This window comes from Catharus ustulatus, chromosome 2, assembly GCF_009819885.2.
Source record: "Catharus ustulatus isolate bCatUst1 chromosome 2, bCatUst1.pri.v2, whole genome shotgun sequence".
NCBI classification, from domain to species: Eukaryota; Metazoa; Chordata; class Aves; order Passeriformes; family Turdidae; genus Catharus; species Catharus ustulatus.
In genome coordinates, this window is record NC_046222.1 from 108059977 (window position 1) to 108077555 (window position 17579).

Sequence of the window (17579 nt, forward strand, 5' to 3'; positions counted from 1 at the left end):
CAGGAAAAGGCTTTTCACTCAAAGAGTGATTGAGCACTGGAACAGCTCCCCAGGTCATGGCACTAGCCCTGAGTTGGAGAAGCATTTGGACAATGCCCTCAGGCACAGGGTGTGACTGTTGGGGTGTCCTGTGCAGGGCCAGGAGTTGAATTTGATTATCCTCGTGGGTCCTTTCCAACTCAGGATATTCTATGCTTCTATGTATATCTAGCATGACTAGAATAATCCTATTTAGGTGCATTAGTTTTTATCCTACTAATTGTAGTTCAGAAATAATTTTAGTTTGGGGAGATTGGTGGGTAATCTGCTTCCAGATCTACAAAGGAATGCTCACTATTACTGAGTTTTATTTTCAGTTCCACATAGGTCATGTTGATCTATAGGTATCATTTCTTTAATTATAAAACCATCTGTGCTTTGAAGCATTTGTTTTGTTTATTTCCTTTTTAAAGGGCAGAAAAAGAAAAATATCTTCAAGTCAATTCAGTTAAAGACTGTGGCAAATCCCTGTTGTAGGTAGTGGTTTTTCTTTTTTTGTTATTCATTTACTGCTGCTATAGCATGTTTGTCATCATCTTATTATGCCTTTCTCCTGGCCAGTATACACACAGAATATTTATCTGTGATGGCTGGGATGTCCAACAATGCATTAGCTATAGAAATGTGGTTTAAAATTGCTGAACGTGGAGGTAACTGGACTTGAAGAAGGCACCTTCATAGCTGCAGTTCTCTGGGATGCTGCAATGAATGTTACCCAGAGCAGACATCATAAAGTATGAGAACTTACTAAAGGGCACTACTTTCTGAAATATTCAAGTGAATTTTTTAAATTCACAGAGACAGAATCTCTTCTATTTTTGTTTTTATTAGTGTAGACTTTATGTTAGCATCTGAGAAAAATCCTGTGCTGCTACATTCTCAATGTATTTCTTTTTGTTGAATATGTAATCTCTGGCATTTGGCCTGTGTTCATGTTAAGAAAATACTTGGCTAGAGTTTATGCATTCCTGGAAGGACAACAGCAGGTTTTAAGTAGAAACAAAAATGTCATTTTAAATGCATACATGACCTAGTTTACTTCTTCATTTCTCCCTTAACCCAGTCTCTAGTCAGATATGAGCCAAGAGCTCCCAGAGTAAAATCTGGGTATTGAGGGGGCCAAAATTGGGGCAGCTCAGAGCCCAGAGATCCTGCAGCCACCTTCTAGCCTCAACAGCTGCAGTAAGCTAGAGTCTGCCTTGGGGTGACTCTGGGGCAGGTCTCAGTTAAAGTATTAAAACCTGAAAATGCACCCATTGTCTTCTGATGTTTTGTTCAGTCCTGTTTGCTGCCCATGACAGCTGACAAAGAATTTACTTCTGGGCAGTGGCAGCAGTCTGAGTCTTGTTAGATCCATACAGTTCCCTCTGAAATACATTTTGTTTCCCATTTAGTTTCATTTCTGAGTCACATAACTACTTTTAATTAACAGTTCTGTTGAACAAAGGATACTTGTTGGGGAGAGAGAATTTGCTTTGATGAAATGATAAGATTGTCATAAACAGTGTAGTTTTGTGTTATCTGGAAGCAGATTGAACAAAACAGCCATACAACTGTTTACAAATGAATTTTTGACTGGAGGTTTTCAGCACTCATTTGCTTTTGAAACTCACCTCCTGCAGTGGCTGTCCCTGCGGTGAAGAACACGTGGAATGCAGGAACCATTTTTTACATGGGCTTCTAAGGAAGCACTCACTGTAACCTGGTTTCAGCCAGAAACAAGGGCTAGTACTTTGGGGGTTTTCTCTCTCTTAAAATGTGAGTTGTTAAGTTCCACACTTGGTCAGGTGGAAGCACAACAGGCATGTCCTCTCAAGTGCAGTATTTTCTGTCCCAGATGATGTTTTCAGTCAGATCTGTAAACTGTACTTAGCATTGCTGGGCTAGTGATGGCTGCCAGACAAGAAAACATCCAGTTTGTTCTAATTTGGTGTTCACAGGAAAGGAACAAGGGAACAGAATTTATTGGTGTGCATCCCACATCACGTTTCCCAAGCAGTTTGAAGTGGTGCTTGTATCATTAAGATTCAATCAGTACAATTGTCTCTCTGCACCCTCTCATTTTCATTAGTGCTAAAGGAAGACTGTGCAGCATCACGGTTTATCCTCTTTTTATACTTTTGAAGAAGACTTTTCATTACTTCTTTATTTCATCAGACTTCTTTATTTCATTCAATTAAGCCCATCCTTTCCTTGAGCTTATAGGCTTGGTGGGTTTTGATTGCCAAGTATGGAGATTTGTGAACAGCTAAATGTATGTTGAGATATGTTAGGATTTTTTTATATTTGGCTAAGTCAAATTCTCTGTATTTCTGAATGGTCTTAAGTCTACATGTAAAATGAAACAGTTCATAACCGTGTAGGAAAGAGGATTTTGAGAATTAAAATGATTGTTGCTCTGATGTCATAGATGTTTTGATACAAACAGGCCTAAACAGTAACCACAATACTGTTGTCCCAGTTGTTTTCAGGAATATCTTTTTAGCTAGATTGTCTTTTCAGCTTAATGAGCCAATTGCAAGTGACTTTCCCTTTTGTGTATGTGAAACTAAGTACAAAAAAAAAAAAACCCTGCAAAACTTAACCTAATGATTGCTGTATTATTTTCTATATTCTTTTATGTTTAATTGTATTTGCTAGGAAATGTCTGCGTCCATTGAGGTTAGCTGTCTGAAAGATGTAGTGATGCAGTTATGTTTTTGTATTACCATACATACAGATTTCTTAACTAAAATTTTATTTGAAAGCCAAAGTGATGAGGGGGAACTTAAAATACTAATGTTCTTTTTTTAAGGCTGAATTTAATTAAGTAAATTATTTTCAGAACTCCTTCCTCTCGTTCCTGCTACATTAGTGTTGATTTAGTAAAATCCAGCTACTTTCTTGGGATTTTGTTCATGTTGTAATACTGTACTGTCTTGCATGTTACCGTGCTGTGTTTATTAATCAGACATTAAACATTAAATTAGGAAGATGGGAATTCTGAAGGACCTTTATTTTAGAGAAGAGATAATAGCAAATGCCCTCACCAAATATGCCATTTCACAAATTATTGTTTGCATAGTGTACAAGAGCTCTAATATTGCAATCTTCATCAAGTGAGGAGTGTAGAGTTAAGTGAGTGACTGATTGTAAGAGTTGTGACAAATTTACATTAAAAATGTCTTATATGTAGAGCACAGAGAACACAAAATTGAGCAGCTATTAATATTTTTCTCTGTGAAATACATTTTTAAAATAATTGCTGCAAAAATACTTTTTTGAGTTAGAAAAGAATTTTTTTTTCTTTTGAGACTCAGACCCTGATCTGGTACTGGAGATGTTGTTTTTTTCTAGTCCTGTTCCATTTCAGAATCTATTTGATGAGCTTACTCTGAATGAAATATTAATGTCTTCCTTCTGATTTGAGTGGAAGAGTTTTGTGCCTATCAGTCTTTTAGAATTTTTTATGAAGGATTTATGTGTTTACAACTGTGTAACTTAGTTCTTTGCCCAACTGGACAAGAACATAGTGAAGGTTAAATAAGATGGAGAAAATAGGGAGGATATAAATGGATGGATAGTTATTACATTATAGGTATCTGATGGGGTAACTTATTTTGCATTTTTAGATTTTTATTTATATCTCTAGGGGCTGAGTCTGGATAATACTTGACTGGGGTGAATCTTACCAGCCTTTCAAGTGTAGGTGGTTTTTTTTTTATATAATTTCTGTCAATAAATGGAACTTTAAAAAATTATGTTTTTCCATTTATCTAATCTTAGCTCTTTCAGGGATTGAGGAATGAATTGCAGTCTATTTTCATCCTCTTGCTAGTTGTTAAAGATTAAATTTTAATCCAAAAACTCTCTGCAGAAAATTGTGCAGGTTGAAATGTTCTTGACTAGCCCTACCAGCCACACTGACCTTTTTCATGATCCCATGGGGGTTACTCACTTCTGTGAAAAAATGTTCATCCATCATGGAACAGCTTTATAGGTTCAACAAGATGGGATCTGCTGTCTCATGTGGAGCAGGAGTCAAGCTGCCTCCGTTGGGGAGGAGACCCTGGAGATGCAGATGTGCCCAAAAGTTGTGTGAGCCACAGGAAGGACCAGAGGGATGGGGGCTGGTAGCCCCCTGCTCTTCCTGGCTCCCATGTGCCTGTTCCAAGTGTTTCCATGTTGGAAATGGTCAGGGATGGCCAGTGCTGCAACCTCCAGCACTTCCCCCCAGGTCTCCAGAGGGGAGAAGCTCTGGCAAGGTGGATGTGTGGGACGGAGTGGAGGAACTGTGCCTCCCTGTGGGTGGAGAAGGAAGCTGAAGTGAGACAACAAAATCTTGGATATTTTTGTTTGAGGACAAAGGGAGAAACAGTCCCCAAATAGAAACACACAGAAAAGGAAAGGGTAGAGAAAACAGTAACCAGAAAATGAAATGGTTTAAGGAAAATAAGAGACAGGGAGATGAAAATATAGATGTTGTGGATGTATGACGTAAACCAGAAAATGGATGTTTTAAAACAATCTGTTTTACAGAATTTCTTAACACATGCTGAAATTCATGGATAGGACATTAAAAACAGACATCTTTTAAAAAAACCTCTAATGATACTTTGTTTGATTTGGAATTGACCTGTCAGATAGGTTAGCACACAGTGTCCTAAATGGTCACACCTGTGACTTCATAGTGCAAAACCATTAATTACTTAAAGCCTGGCTATATCTCTTTCTACATTTGGAAAGTACAGTAATTTCACGAATACAGGCCGCACCAATTTGACCAAAATTTTGGTGGAAACCCGGAAGTGCGGCTAATATTCCGGGGCGGCTAATCTATTAACAAAATTCTAAAAGCTGCCAACACGGAAGTGAGAGCCCGCGGCAGCCCCAAGCCAAGCTGGAGCCCGGCCGGCCCCGGCAGAGGTGGGAAAGCCTGGCAGAGGCGGGGCCAGCAGTGTGGGGGGCGGGCGGCTGAGCCTGAGCCAGCAGGGCGGGGCAGGGAGGGCGGCAGAGCCTGAGCCAGCAGGGCGGGGGAGCCCGGGAGAACTGGGGCTAGCAGTGCAGGGGAGCATGGCAGAAGCAGGAAGGCCGACGGGTGGGGCTGCCTGGCAGCGGGGGAAGCCCAGCAGAATCGGGGCCAGCAGCGTGGGGGAGCCTGGCGGTGCGGGGGCCTGCAGTGCCGGCCAGGGCGAGGTAACGCGGCGGTGGTGCAGACGGGAGGGGGCGGCCGGCGAGCCTGGTGGCGGCGGGGCTAGGGAACGCGGCAGCGGGGCGGTGCTGACGGGAGAGGGGGGCCAGCGAGCCCGGCGGCGGCGGCAGTACCACCCGGCCAACCCCGCCGAGCCGTGGCGCTGAGCTGGGCCACCCGGCCCCGTCGGCAACCATGAGCGGGCCGAGCCTGCCTGGCCCCGCCCCGAGCCAGTAAAGCCCGCTATGCCGCGATCCTGTTACTAATTGGCCAATTTGTGAAAGCTGCGCACGGATTCTCGCTACGAACGAAAGTGCGGCTGATATTCGGGGTGCGGCTTATCTATTGACAAAGACAGCAACATTGTCGAGGCACTGGGGGTGCGGCTTATAATCCGTGCGGCTTGTATTCGTGAAACTACTGTACATGGATAATTTTCCACTCACTTAAGGTATGGTTAGCACATGAACCAGACCTGTAACAAGAGTGTGTATCTGTGACATCAGGTGTGTGACACAAGAAACTACCTGCTGAGCAGGTTCTCAAAAGTACACTAATTTCACGATTATAAGCCGCACCATTTTGACTAAAATTTTGGTCCGAACCCAAAGGGCGGCTTATAATCAGGTGCGGCTTATATATGGACAAAGAACAAAAAGTTGCTGTTTTAGTTTGGAGGACAGGTGTCTGCTGAGAAAGGCAGGAGCTTCTCTTTGAAATGGAGAATGTAAATCCCCTCACTCCAAATTATTATAATTTTGAAATCAAGGGGCTTTCAGGCAAAGATATGGGAATTAGGAATAACAGTTCTTTACTAGGGAAATTAAAATAGAAATACAGTACTACAAAGAAACAAACTCCAAACCCTGACAAAGTCAGAGTACAACTTGACACCCCGTCAGGCAGGGTGTTGGTAGCAGTCCCATTAAATGGTGGCTGCATCCTCCTGCAGTGACAGATGTGATTCAGTTGGAGCAGTGCTCCTGCAGAAGGTGCAGTTTCCCTCTGGAGGTCCAGTGGTGATGTGGAGAAATCCGGTTTTCCTCTGGAGTCCAGTGGAGAAAGGGGCTACCTTAGTGTCTCGAAACCTCTGTTTTTATCTTGGTAAGAAATGTTGGACTCTACCCCCTGGGTGGAACAACTTCCAATGGGATGCAGTAATTTTATCAGTCACACAGTGGGACTCAATGGCCATTAGCAGAAAATGACTCGCTGGAGGAAGGATGGGTTGTGAAAAGATAAAGAACAATGCCCAACCTGGTTTCAATGGAAGGCCCGTTAGCAGAATATCTGCCGTTGAGATAAGGATCACTGCCCCCACCCTCAACAGATGGTGATAGAACAGATACCTTTTATCACACTCTGTATTGTAATGTGCGGTTTATAATCAGGTGCGGCTTATGTATGGACAAAGAATGAAAAGTTGCTGGCGCCCGGAAGTGCGGCTTATACTCAGTGCATCTTATAATCGTGAAATTACTGTAACTGTGAGAAGAGAGGTCATTCTGCTACTGGCAATACTTTCTACAGTATTTCTACAAACCTGGTAACAAAGTTAATGTCGGGAGTCTGAAACAGGGCCTTTTTCTGCAATGCTATTACCTTCCGAGGAGACATTAGCAAGAATTATTGAAACAGATCCCTGGATCAATGATATTTCACAATACCTTACTAGAATCCTTTATTAAATTTATTTTCCTGGTTATAGCTTTAGAGTTTTTTGGGTTTTGGGTTTTTTTGGGTGTTTTGGTTTGTTATTTTTTAGACATAGTAGTGAGAATTAATAAATCAGATCTCTTGAGAAATGGCAATTTCACAATCACTTACTAATATTTTTGTTAGGAAGGTAAACAAATGAAGTCGTGCGAAGAATGGTGTCAGTGTTAGGGGATAACCAAGCACTAATTTCACTGAACAAGAATAGAAGTTGAGTAAGAAGGAGGTAAACAGAAACCAACTTAGACACAGAACTTTTTTGTGCTCTGCCTTTGGCGACGGAAGCAGGAAAAGTATCCCAAAAACCTCTCCAGAATAGTGGCAGAGTGGAAGGGTCAAAATGCTGGCTTCCCTGAGGAGCCAAAGCCTTAGGTAGTTGGGGGAACTGAAGAATAATTCATTCTTTTAGCTTATCTTTTTTGAGCTGATTGCAGTATCTTACTCCCTTTGCTTCCTGATAAAATTAATTGGTTGGTATTTTGTTAAACCTGATCTGGGAGCTCAGGACTCTGAAGCAGCATAAGCTGATGGAAATCTATCATGCAACCAGCCTCTCCCTTGATCCAGCACTATTGTAGAATCCGCTTGAAAAATGCCAAACACATCAACCAGACTTACTTTTGACTTGAGATGAGGTCAGTCTCTCCTTAGGTAGGCAGGATCCAGTTTCAGTTTGGCCTGCAAGGTACAAAATGGCCCTTGACCCAGGAAAAGCACCTTTCCCTTCTTTCAGGAGACTGCTTACATACGTATTCAGTTGAGATAGGAGCAAAGGTGTGCATTTTTTCCATCCAAAGTTTAATTTGTCTCAGGTGATGTTCAAGATAGGACGATAGACATCTAAAACCAGAATGTCATCCACATGTAAGGAATTAATGTTAAATATCTGACATGGAAATATTTCAGTAAATGTAGTTTTATATGCTTCTATGCCAGTATTAATTTTCAAATATACCAGACATCCAGAAACTCAGTTTTTTCTTCAATTCTGAAAGCCAAGAGCAAAAGTGACTGTCATCAGGTAAGAAGAGTACAGCACCTTGATCTTACTGCTCTAGGGATCCCATGGGCCCAGACTCATTCACCCTAGTTTTGGGATTCTCCACTGCAACTGTATCTGTTGACTTAAAAACCTACTTCCATAGGTTTGTGGGGGCCATTATAACTTCTATTTCTCTTTCATCTTCTCTTCCTACATCAAATAAGTAAAGGAGCTATCTGAGTGGTTCCTAGGATTGTTACTTTTCACTGCCACAAATAATGATTAAGTGCTGAGTGCTGTTGTCTGCTAGGGAGGCTGGAGGCAGAGTGGTCAGATAAGATGGCACGAAGAGTTCTCAGAGTATACAATTGCAGCCTGCTGTTTGTTTTAAAATATTAATCTACTTTCAGATTGGAAAACCTGTTTTTTAATCTGGTGTGGTGTCATGTTAGTACTATCAGACCTTTGTGGTTGCCAAAATAGGGCAGAAAAATGGTCTTGGAAGGTTTCCATGCAGATAATCCATCTTAAAGTATAAACAAGCTAAGTAAAGAACCATGATTTTTAAACTGAAAACATTATCTTTGTGGGAGTAACTAGTGCATGAAAATGCTGTCATTTACAGGAATACATGCGATATGGATTCTTAAATCTATTTTACTGATACCTGTATGGGCTTTCCACAATGCTCTCTGTGGGATTTGCCTTACATGATGGGGCTTTGAGCAGTCTGGTCTAGGGGAAAATGTCCCTGCTCGTGACAGGGGGGTTGGATTGAGCTGATCTTTAAGGTCCCTTCCAGCCCAGACTGTTCCATGATTCTGTGGCTCAGCCTGGTTTGAATGCCAGCAAAAGTTGCTCAATAGCAAGAGGACCTGTGCAAGGCCCATCCAGCTCCCTGGGCTTCTGCACAGGGTCAAGATTTGTTTCCAAAGATCAGGAACATCAGCTTCTCCAAGCTCTGAGGCGTACCCCTGGAAGCACAACATTTGTCTGTCTGCTGCTGAGCCCCAGGATACTTGCTTTTATTTTGGAAACAGAGATTCCCCTGTATTTGTGTTTGCTCTGAGATAAGTGGTGCTGCCATCTCTGACAGCAAGGACCAATCTGTGCAGGGCACTCTCCCAGGAAAGAGAGGATTGTGGAATAGCTGGATAGCACAAGTCCCCTGCCAAAGCACAGGAAAACCTGTGAGTGTCTGTTCCTACTGTCCTCTTTTAGGGTAGTGACACCAGAGAAGGCTGAAGCCTGGGGGTTTTTTGTGAGTTGTTAGGAGTCCTCCAAAGTCAGTTAACTTTCACTAGTAATTGTGCTCGCATAAGCATGATTTCCTCCTAACAACAGGCCAAAGATCTTCTGCAACAGCAGGAGTTCTATGAATATTTCATGAGTAGCTTAAGCTAGAATTTTTAGGATTAAAAAGAAGAAACTGGGTCAAATGCACATGTTGTAAGCATCTAACTTCTTAAATGCTAGATTCATATATGTTGCATTTTGCAAGCTGAAGAGGGAGGTTTTTTGTGGTGGCTTGTTTTTTTTTTTGTGTGTGGTGATATGGTTTTTTTCATTGGACTATTTTATGGAACAATTACCTTTCCCTTTATACTTTTGTAAGCCAAATCCCAAGAGATTTATGGAGTTTCACAGTATGTCCAGTGACTTCAGGAGATGCTTTCCCAGCATGTGGTGTCTGAGCTAGGTTTTGTTTTCAAATGTTGTCACAGGCTGTAAATGCCAAAGACACTGCCAGTGCCCAGATAAATGAAGTAATAACCTGAAGTTCAGATTAAAGGAAAGGAAGGTTTCTTCCTTTCTACCTTTCTAAAGATCAGTTGCATTGGAGAGATGGAGAATGTAGTTACCACATCATGCTGCAATGGTTTTATAAACAGAACTAACTGAATGCAAGAGGAAGGATCCTGATGAGTTTTTTCAAATCTCTTTTACACCTGTATGTGTGTTAGTGGCTCCCTGGCATAGCTTCAGTTCTGATTTAGTTGTTTTAACTCTCTTTGGTATTGTGTGCCATATTGGGCTTCATTTTGTAAGATACAAGAGATGATGAAACAGAAAATGGAAAAAACCCACCAGTGTATTATAAGTCTCTTTGAAGCTGTAAATAGTTAATATGGGTGTTCTCAGTGTTTTCTCACAGTTTTACCCTCATGTCACAATTATCAGTAATGGTTAGTATCTTTTTTCTTCTTATTTTCAGCCATGTATACATTTTTGGATTTGATGTATAAAATATATAAACAGCTAAGCTATAACATGGATCTTAATGGTCTTTGTGGTCTTTTTAAAACATGCATGGAAATAGAAAGTGTATAAATGTAATTGAGTGCTTAGCATTATTGTGGTAAAGAGCATTTCTAAGTTTATTACTGTTGGGGTTTTTTTGTTACACAAAAATACAGCAGTGCAAATGGACTGTCTCGTGTCTTTGCCAGAGCAAGTGCTGAGCATTCAGTACAGCAGGAGCCTGGGGAGGGTAACCCAGTTAGTCCTGGTTGTGTCTCTGTGCCAGCCTTGTCCTCCTCTGTGCCTCCTCTCAGTTGCCTTTGGAAGCTGTCATCTATCCTGTAGTTTTTTCCTTAATGGGTTTTAGGTATTTTAAGAAAACTGAAAATTACAGCGTTGCACCTACATGATTATTACCCTTCCTTTTGCTGGCTCACACTCAAAGCTGACATTATGTTCTCTTATAGGGGCTTGAATTAACTGTTAGGATTTGTCTTCCTCCTCCCTCTGAAATACTTCCACTGAGTAATACATGCAAATACAAAATATAAAGCCAAAGAAATGGGATTTCTTTTGGGTTCATTTAGGAGTTTTGTGCTATTAATTCTATGGCAAAAGTTTTCTTTTTAAGGCTGTACTCTATCACAGAGTATGTTTTATCCAGAGTTAATGCTGGTGTCCACATTGGGTGTTAAAGTGCCACTTTTAAGAAGGGCAATATTTTTAATGACAAAGAGCAAAGTCCAAAGAACAAGAGGACCCTGTTTCTGGGTTTCTTTAACTGGAATTGGATTTCTTTACCTACAAGTTTTGTGGCTGACTGGCTTCTTTCTCTGCTTTTTGTCATAACATTTGGGGTTTACAGCAATTAAATCACTACTCATTCACTATTCATGAAGTTACTTCTAACAAGCTTTTGCTCAATAAAGATCAAGTTTGGATTTTGTTATTAAATCTTGAATACTGCCTCTTCACTAGGAGGAATTTCCACTTATCCTGGGAATTAATTCTGGGTTTATTTGGAATTAAATTACAGTGGTTTTGTTTGGTTGGGGTTTTTTATCATCATCTTCTTCTTTTCCCACTGTTCAGCTGTGAGGTCTGGCTGGCTGCCCCCACCACCACCTGCACTGCCCCCTCGACCTTCTCAGGTATGGACAAAGCTTTAGTTCTTTGCTGTGTGTTATTTATTTATTTATGTTACTGCCACAGTGTTTACCACAACTTGGCTTGGACATAGCAGCAGTTCTTGCTTCCAAATTTATGAAAATCTGCAGTTTGTAGTTCCATGTCTTCCTTTCTGTGTTTGTCTGGCTGTGTGTTGCAGACTAATTAAACCTCTTTGCAGTGGAGCTGACATGCACCCATTAGACCTAACTGTAAATAAAAGGCTAGCAAAGTTAGTCTACTAAAATGAGTTTCATGCCTGAAGGCATGGGCTTGACACCTGCTGCTGCTATTTGTTTCTTGAGCTTCAAAGGGCATCAGCTAAGGGAACCGTGGCATGGAAGAGTTGCACCCATGGGCTTAAAAAAATTAATGCTGAAAGGAAATGAATGCCACATCAGTTATATTGTTAAATTTCAAAGTTTCAAATCATTAGTGCTATGCCTTTATTTTGCAATTTGGGTGAGTTTTTGGGTTTTGTTTTTTAGAGCATGACATAACTACAGCACAACACAAATTGACAAAATCATGCATGTCTGCATCAAGATAATTCTTCACCTTTCAGGAAATGATGGAGGATCATGATCTTTTTCTGTGTTGTTGGCTGTGTTAAATCTTGGGCAGCAATATGCTTCATATGTTGGTATTTTAGAAGTATATAATATATATATACACACACTTCTTATGAAGTGTATGATAGAAAACAAATCCACAGTGGAGCTGACAGCCCTTACATACACAAAGCTGGTGATACACCTTCCTTAAGCTAGAATGGTCATCACTTGAGCTTTGGATCACCTTAAGAGTGTGCTGTTGAAAGCTCTTACTGCACAGTGCTTATGATAGAAATGATTAGAGGCTTGTTGCCACACATAGCTCCATCAGCAGCTTGTTGTGCTCTCCTTCTCCCCATCCCTTACTGCCTTACTAGTGTAGTTTCTGCCTTGAGGACTGTTGAACACGCTGGTTTGAGCTTGCATGTTTCCCCAGTCAGGATGGCATTAGTCATGCTGCTAACAGCACACAGCCCTTAGTGCCCCCATCACATTCCTGCTTTGTCTGATGCTCCCCAGAAAGCAGCATTTCCCTCTGGCTTCCCCAGATCCCCCATCCCAGATCCCCCAGCACAGATCCCTACCTCCCCATCCCAGATCCCCATCCCAGCTCCCCATCTCCTATCCCAGATCCTTCAGCACAGCTCCCTACCTCCCCATCTCAGATCCCCATCCCAGCTCCCCAGCTCCCCACATCCCCATCCCAGATCCCCCAGCACAGCTCCCTACCTCCCAGCTGTGTGCCTGCAGCAGTTGCTGCTGCTGCAGCTTCCCACAGTGCTGGTTTTGTGCAGTGCAAGCCCTCTTGCTGCCATGGGGAAAGCACTAACTACAACAAATCCTGCTCTCAGGGAACAAACTCGTTGGTTTTAAGCAAGGTTCTGTTAATTGTCTCTTCTTTTGTCCTGTGATCAGGTTGTGTTTTCTTAGCAGGGGAGTGACAACTTAATTTGTTTATGCGTGTCCAGCAGCTTCCTTTCCAAATACTGAACCAAGTGCTCATCCTACACTGGGACATGCAAAATACAGGATCTTTCTAAATGATAAACATGAGAAGATTCTCATGTGAGATTTTTGATCCAGTCCTCTCTATTACAAAGTCTAGTTCTAAAAAGAAAGAGTGGTTTCTCTGTCTGCTCAGTAATGAATATGCAGCTGATGCTTTGCTAACATGCATCACTTATATTTACTTAATTTATTTCTGATGATATTTAAAGATATTGAATCAAATATCAAAATACTATTGTACTCGTGTCCTCCAAAACTAAACCAGTTCTTGAAAATATAATGAGCTTCATGCTCATCACATTGTTTATTTTTTGTCCAAGCATGCCTGTCTGTGATAAAGGTAACAGATAGCAGGGAAGTATGTGTGATGGGGTCTTAATTCAGCTGAGATGACCTTTGTAAATAGCATGTAAGCAATAGTGAACGTATGGATTACCATAGTCCAGTGGGGCCCGTGATTTAAGGAGCACAGAGAAGCTGGAGAAAGGGTTCTGCTTTCAAAGCTGGGACAGGATCAAGACCTGAAGAAAAGCCATGAGGCTGAAATTGCATATTCAGCTTTTTCTTGTTTCAAGATTTACCAAACTCTCCTTAAATTTCTGTTTTAACTTATTTTTCAACAGTGTTATTGGAAATCATTCTTTAGTGTCATTTTGCTGTACGCCTGCAGTTAAGCACTGTTAATGACAAATGTAGCTTGGATGTGAAGCAAACCCTGCATATTTCAGGTGGCTGTGCACCTTATAAGTATTCTCATGATATGATTATTTTGGCTCAGCTTTGGAAATCAGTTGATGGAGGAGGAGAGGGAAATAATTTCTTTCTGAGGACATGGTTTCCTATGGATGACTGAGAAGCAGCTTGAACCAGTTGGCTCAGTAGAGTGAGATTAAAGGGCTCATGGGATGTAAAGACCAAAGTGCATAAAACAGAGGTACCCAGGGGTAGGTGTTACATTTCAGTGTATCAGAAGTCCAGAATATAGAAATCAGAATATAGAAATAGCACCTTTACTTTGGTCCTGTGTTGTGGTGCTTGTTAGTAGAATTTATTTCAGCCTTTAGGAAAACATTATTTTTCCTGTCAGAACCTCCAAGGTAATCAAGCTTGGTGAGTTACTGAATCACTGGTTATTCAGAGTGTGCCAAATATCTCTTCTCATATCACAAACTTCCTAAATTATGTCCACAGCCAACTCTGCTTCCACAGTCCAGGGAGCTGAATTATGAGAGACAAGGAGTGTACCACTGGGTGAGCAGAGCACAAGGTGACACAGCTGATACTGCTGTGGCCTTGACTCCACAGCTCAGGGGATGCACAGGCTTACTGTGGCAGGCTGGAGTCTTGGGATGCTGTGAGGACCTGTTTATGGCAGATAGCCACAGGGCTGGCTTCTCTGCTCAGCTTGCTGCTGCCAGCCCATGCTGTTCCACACCTCTGCTGGGCAGACACCTTTACAGGTGGTGGCTGCATTTTTTTTTATTTCTGTGACAGCTTTCAGAGCTGGTGGATTTAACTCTGTGTTTCTTTTTTCTTGATGGCCTCTAAAAGGCTGTGGTAGTTCCTTCTTAGGATGTGTCTCCATTGCCAAAGTCAGCATTTTATTGACTTTGTATCAGTCCACAAGCTGTAGTTAAGGTTTCCTCAGAGCTTTTACCAGACGCTTCTCTGATGCAGTGATGCTTTTATCTGAGGTCCCTATGGTGGCTGTAAGTAACCCAAATAAATAAAGTTGGACAAAAGACCAGTTTAAATAGGGTGGATGCATCATTATCTTGAGTTCATGATCTTCTAACCCAAATTTCAGCTCATACCTCTCTGCAACCCAAGCCATTTTGAATTTACAGTAAGACATTGTGAATTGCAGAATGAACTCTTTTATTAGATTCATCAATTCATACTGCTTTCCTGTTAAAAAAGTCATTAAAGTTTGCCTCAGTTGGGAAGACTATGTATGGAAAAGGACTTACACATAGATGAGAGAGGGTTTTTTGGATATGTTGTTTTGAAGTGTTTTCCTTTTGTGCATAAGCCTGTGTGTAACTTCACTGACACATTCTGTGATCTCTAGTAGCACATCTCACACTTAGTAACTCTGCAGTAGCTTCTTGAATTTAAGGATAATTTTATCCATATTGGTTTCCCAGCTTTTTTGACCATAAATATTTAATATAGTACAAGTTGTTGTAGACTTAGGATACTGGCAAAGCTTTACCTCTGCTTATTTCCCATGGCATGCTGTAGTATACAGAACAGATAACCTGTAGCTTTTGAAGATATCTACTGTGAGTTTTTTCTGGGCTTGTATAGAATAGGTGGCTTGGGTAACTTTTCCTCATCCATAGCAAACTTAAGTCATCAAGGAGAAATGGCATAAAGGTGGCCCCAAAACTTTTGTGCAGATCCAGAACTGTACAGAGAAACAGGGAGGTGTAAGAATCACAGCAGGAAGGCAATAGCTATGCAGCTGATTTGTAGGGACAGAGATTTCAGATAGAAAATAACTTTGGATGCTCATGAATAATGTTCTGCTGGACCCAAACATGTATGCACATTTCATATAAGCCTCTGTTGTTATTTTTTAAATGGAAAACAAAATGATACTTTATTACTGTTGGCTTTTAAGCTTACAGAAGTCATTTACCACAGCTGCTTTCTCTGGGAGATTTAGTAACATATTTATGTTAATAGGAATTACGGATAAACACCAAAAAGCAAATATAACTTTAGGATTTTATCCAACATCAGCTAACTATCTGCAACATTGCCCAGTTAGATCAACGTTCCTTTATTTAAATTCCTCTATTTAGTACCTTCCTGTCCAGCAATGAAGGCATATCTTCAATCCTGCCTGTGCTGTATAAGGGAATTTGAAAACAGTGGGACTGGAAGAAAACTCTGTGTATCTTGGCTGAAAAAACTGATGTTCCTGGTCTCTTTTCCCAGAGTCACAATTTTAAGCCTGTTGGTTTTGTAAATTCACACTGGTTTGTGCTACACTTTTATTTCTGGAGACCTTGGGATGTGTTTTTCCCACTGATTCCATGCTGGCAATTTTGGCAGGCACTGAAGAAATTGTGGGTGAAGGCAAAGCATTCAAGTGAAGTAGAGTAGGTAGGCCGCTGTTAACATTTTCAAATTGAAGTACCCTGAGTACAGTGCAGCTCTGAAGATTAAAATCTCACTGTGTTACATGAGCTCAGAATTCAGCTGTCAGTTTAGTGGCCATTTTTACCATTAGATGTTATTGATTTGGTGAAATCTTGAAAATTAAGCACTGTGAGCGGTGATGGGTGGGTCACCCTGCCCAGTCACAGCCCCTGGTGGTGTTGGAAAGCAAAAACATTTTTAATGTATTGAATGTTCTACTCTCCAAATGTTACTTGATACTTCATAGTTCCTTGAAGCTTTTTGGCCATTCATCATCCAGAATTGCAAGTGAAAACTGGGATGCATTTCAAAAAGTTGTCTCTACTAACATGCCTCCACGTTCTGCTGAATCTGTGGCTCAGGCTGGGTTTTTAACCATCAATTATATGTGCCCATGCTGAGGCCAAGAGGAGGGGAAGGTTTCCCATCTGTCCTGCTGAGACCTCTGGGCCTCCAGAGCAGGATGGCCATGCAGGCTCCGTGCTGGGAGGTGCCCAGCCACCCCCCACACCAGCTTTGGCTAAAACAGATACATGCAGGATGAGGTTGGACTTCCTTACAAGGTTATTTGGAGAAAGTACTCAGGCATTCCTTTATTCTGTAGAATTACATGAGGCATTTCGAGTGCTGGCAGGACACCTTGAATTTTACAGGAAGGGACTTTTCTGTTACATAAATAAAAACTACTCCCGCAAAAAAGTGAAGACTTTGCTTTTGGCACCATGCAATTTTATACATGAAGGTACTCTCTCAAATAAATATTTTATATTAAATGCAGGGAATGCTCTTTAGCTTGCATTTGCAACCACTGTGCAAGGAAAGGTTTTTGATTATCTCCATGGTTTTGGCTGCAGAGTAACATATGTTGTATAAGCCATGGAATAGGTGCTGAAGAAGCATGTAACAGTAATGTAACTGAAAGTCTTCTATAACATGAAAGATTTTGCCATCTGCCACTTTAATATAATACAAATGGATTATCTTCCTCTCATGAAAATTACATATTAAATCTAAGACAGCCAGACAAAATAAATTGCGATTTAAGAAGTGGTGGAAAGTAGCACAGTTAAAATTGAATTTGAGGAGTAGTTGATGGATGCTGTAAAATCCTTTCTAAAGAGGTTTCTGGAAGACTGGAAGAAGGCAAGTATCTTAATTGTGTTGTAACAATTTTTTAATTTGGCTTCACATTTATCATAACAAAAAAAGAAGCTAAGAACCCAATGCCTGTATCTCTAGTGGAATGCACATATGCCTTTCTAGCTTACGTTAATCTGGTTTTGTGGAAGTTGAAGTATTAAAACAGATTGTTAATGCTTCCATCTGGGTCCTATTCTTTCCTTGTGAATGAGCTGAACATTGCAGCAATTTGTTTGTATTTACTGCCTTTCTCCTCAACCTTATCACCGGCCCTCAGATAGCTCAGGGAAAGAAAAAGCTTATCAAAACTTCAGGGCTGCATAGTGCTGAGAAAGCAGGCAGCACACTAAGACCCTGGCAGCTTGTTGCATTTGCATCCCTGTGGGGGTTTTTTTTTCTGTCTTACCATTTT

General features: G+C 41.1%; 1 protein-coding gene across 1 annotated transcript in view; it reads left to right on the forward strand.

Moving 5' to 3' along the window:
- The window catches only part of REPS2 (RALBP1 associated Eps domain containing 2), a 97027-nt gene that overhangs the window by 65094 nt on the left and 14354 nt on the right, over positions 1-17579 (forward strand). The window contains exon 14 of the mRNA XM_033052029.2: positions 11241-11299. Within this exon, the coding sequence (XP_032907920.1) occupies positions 11241-11299 (59 nt within the window). The remainder of the gene's footprint in view (positions 1-11240; positions 11300-17579) is intronic.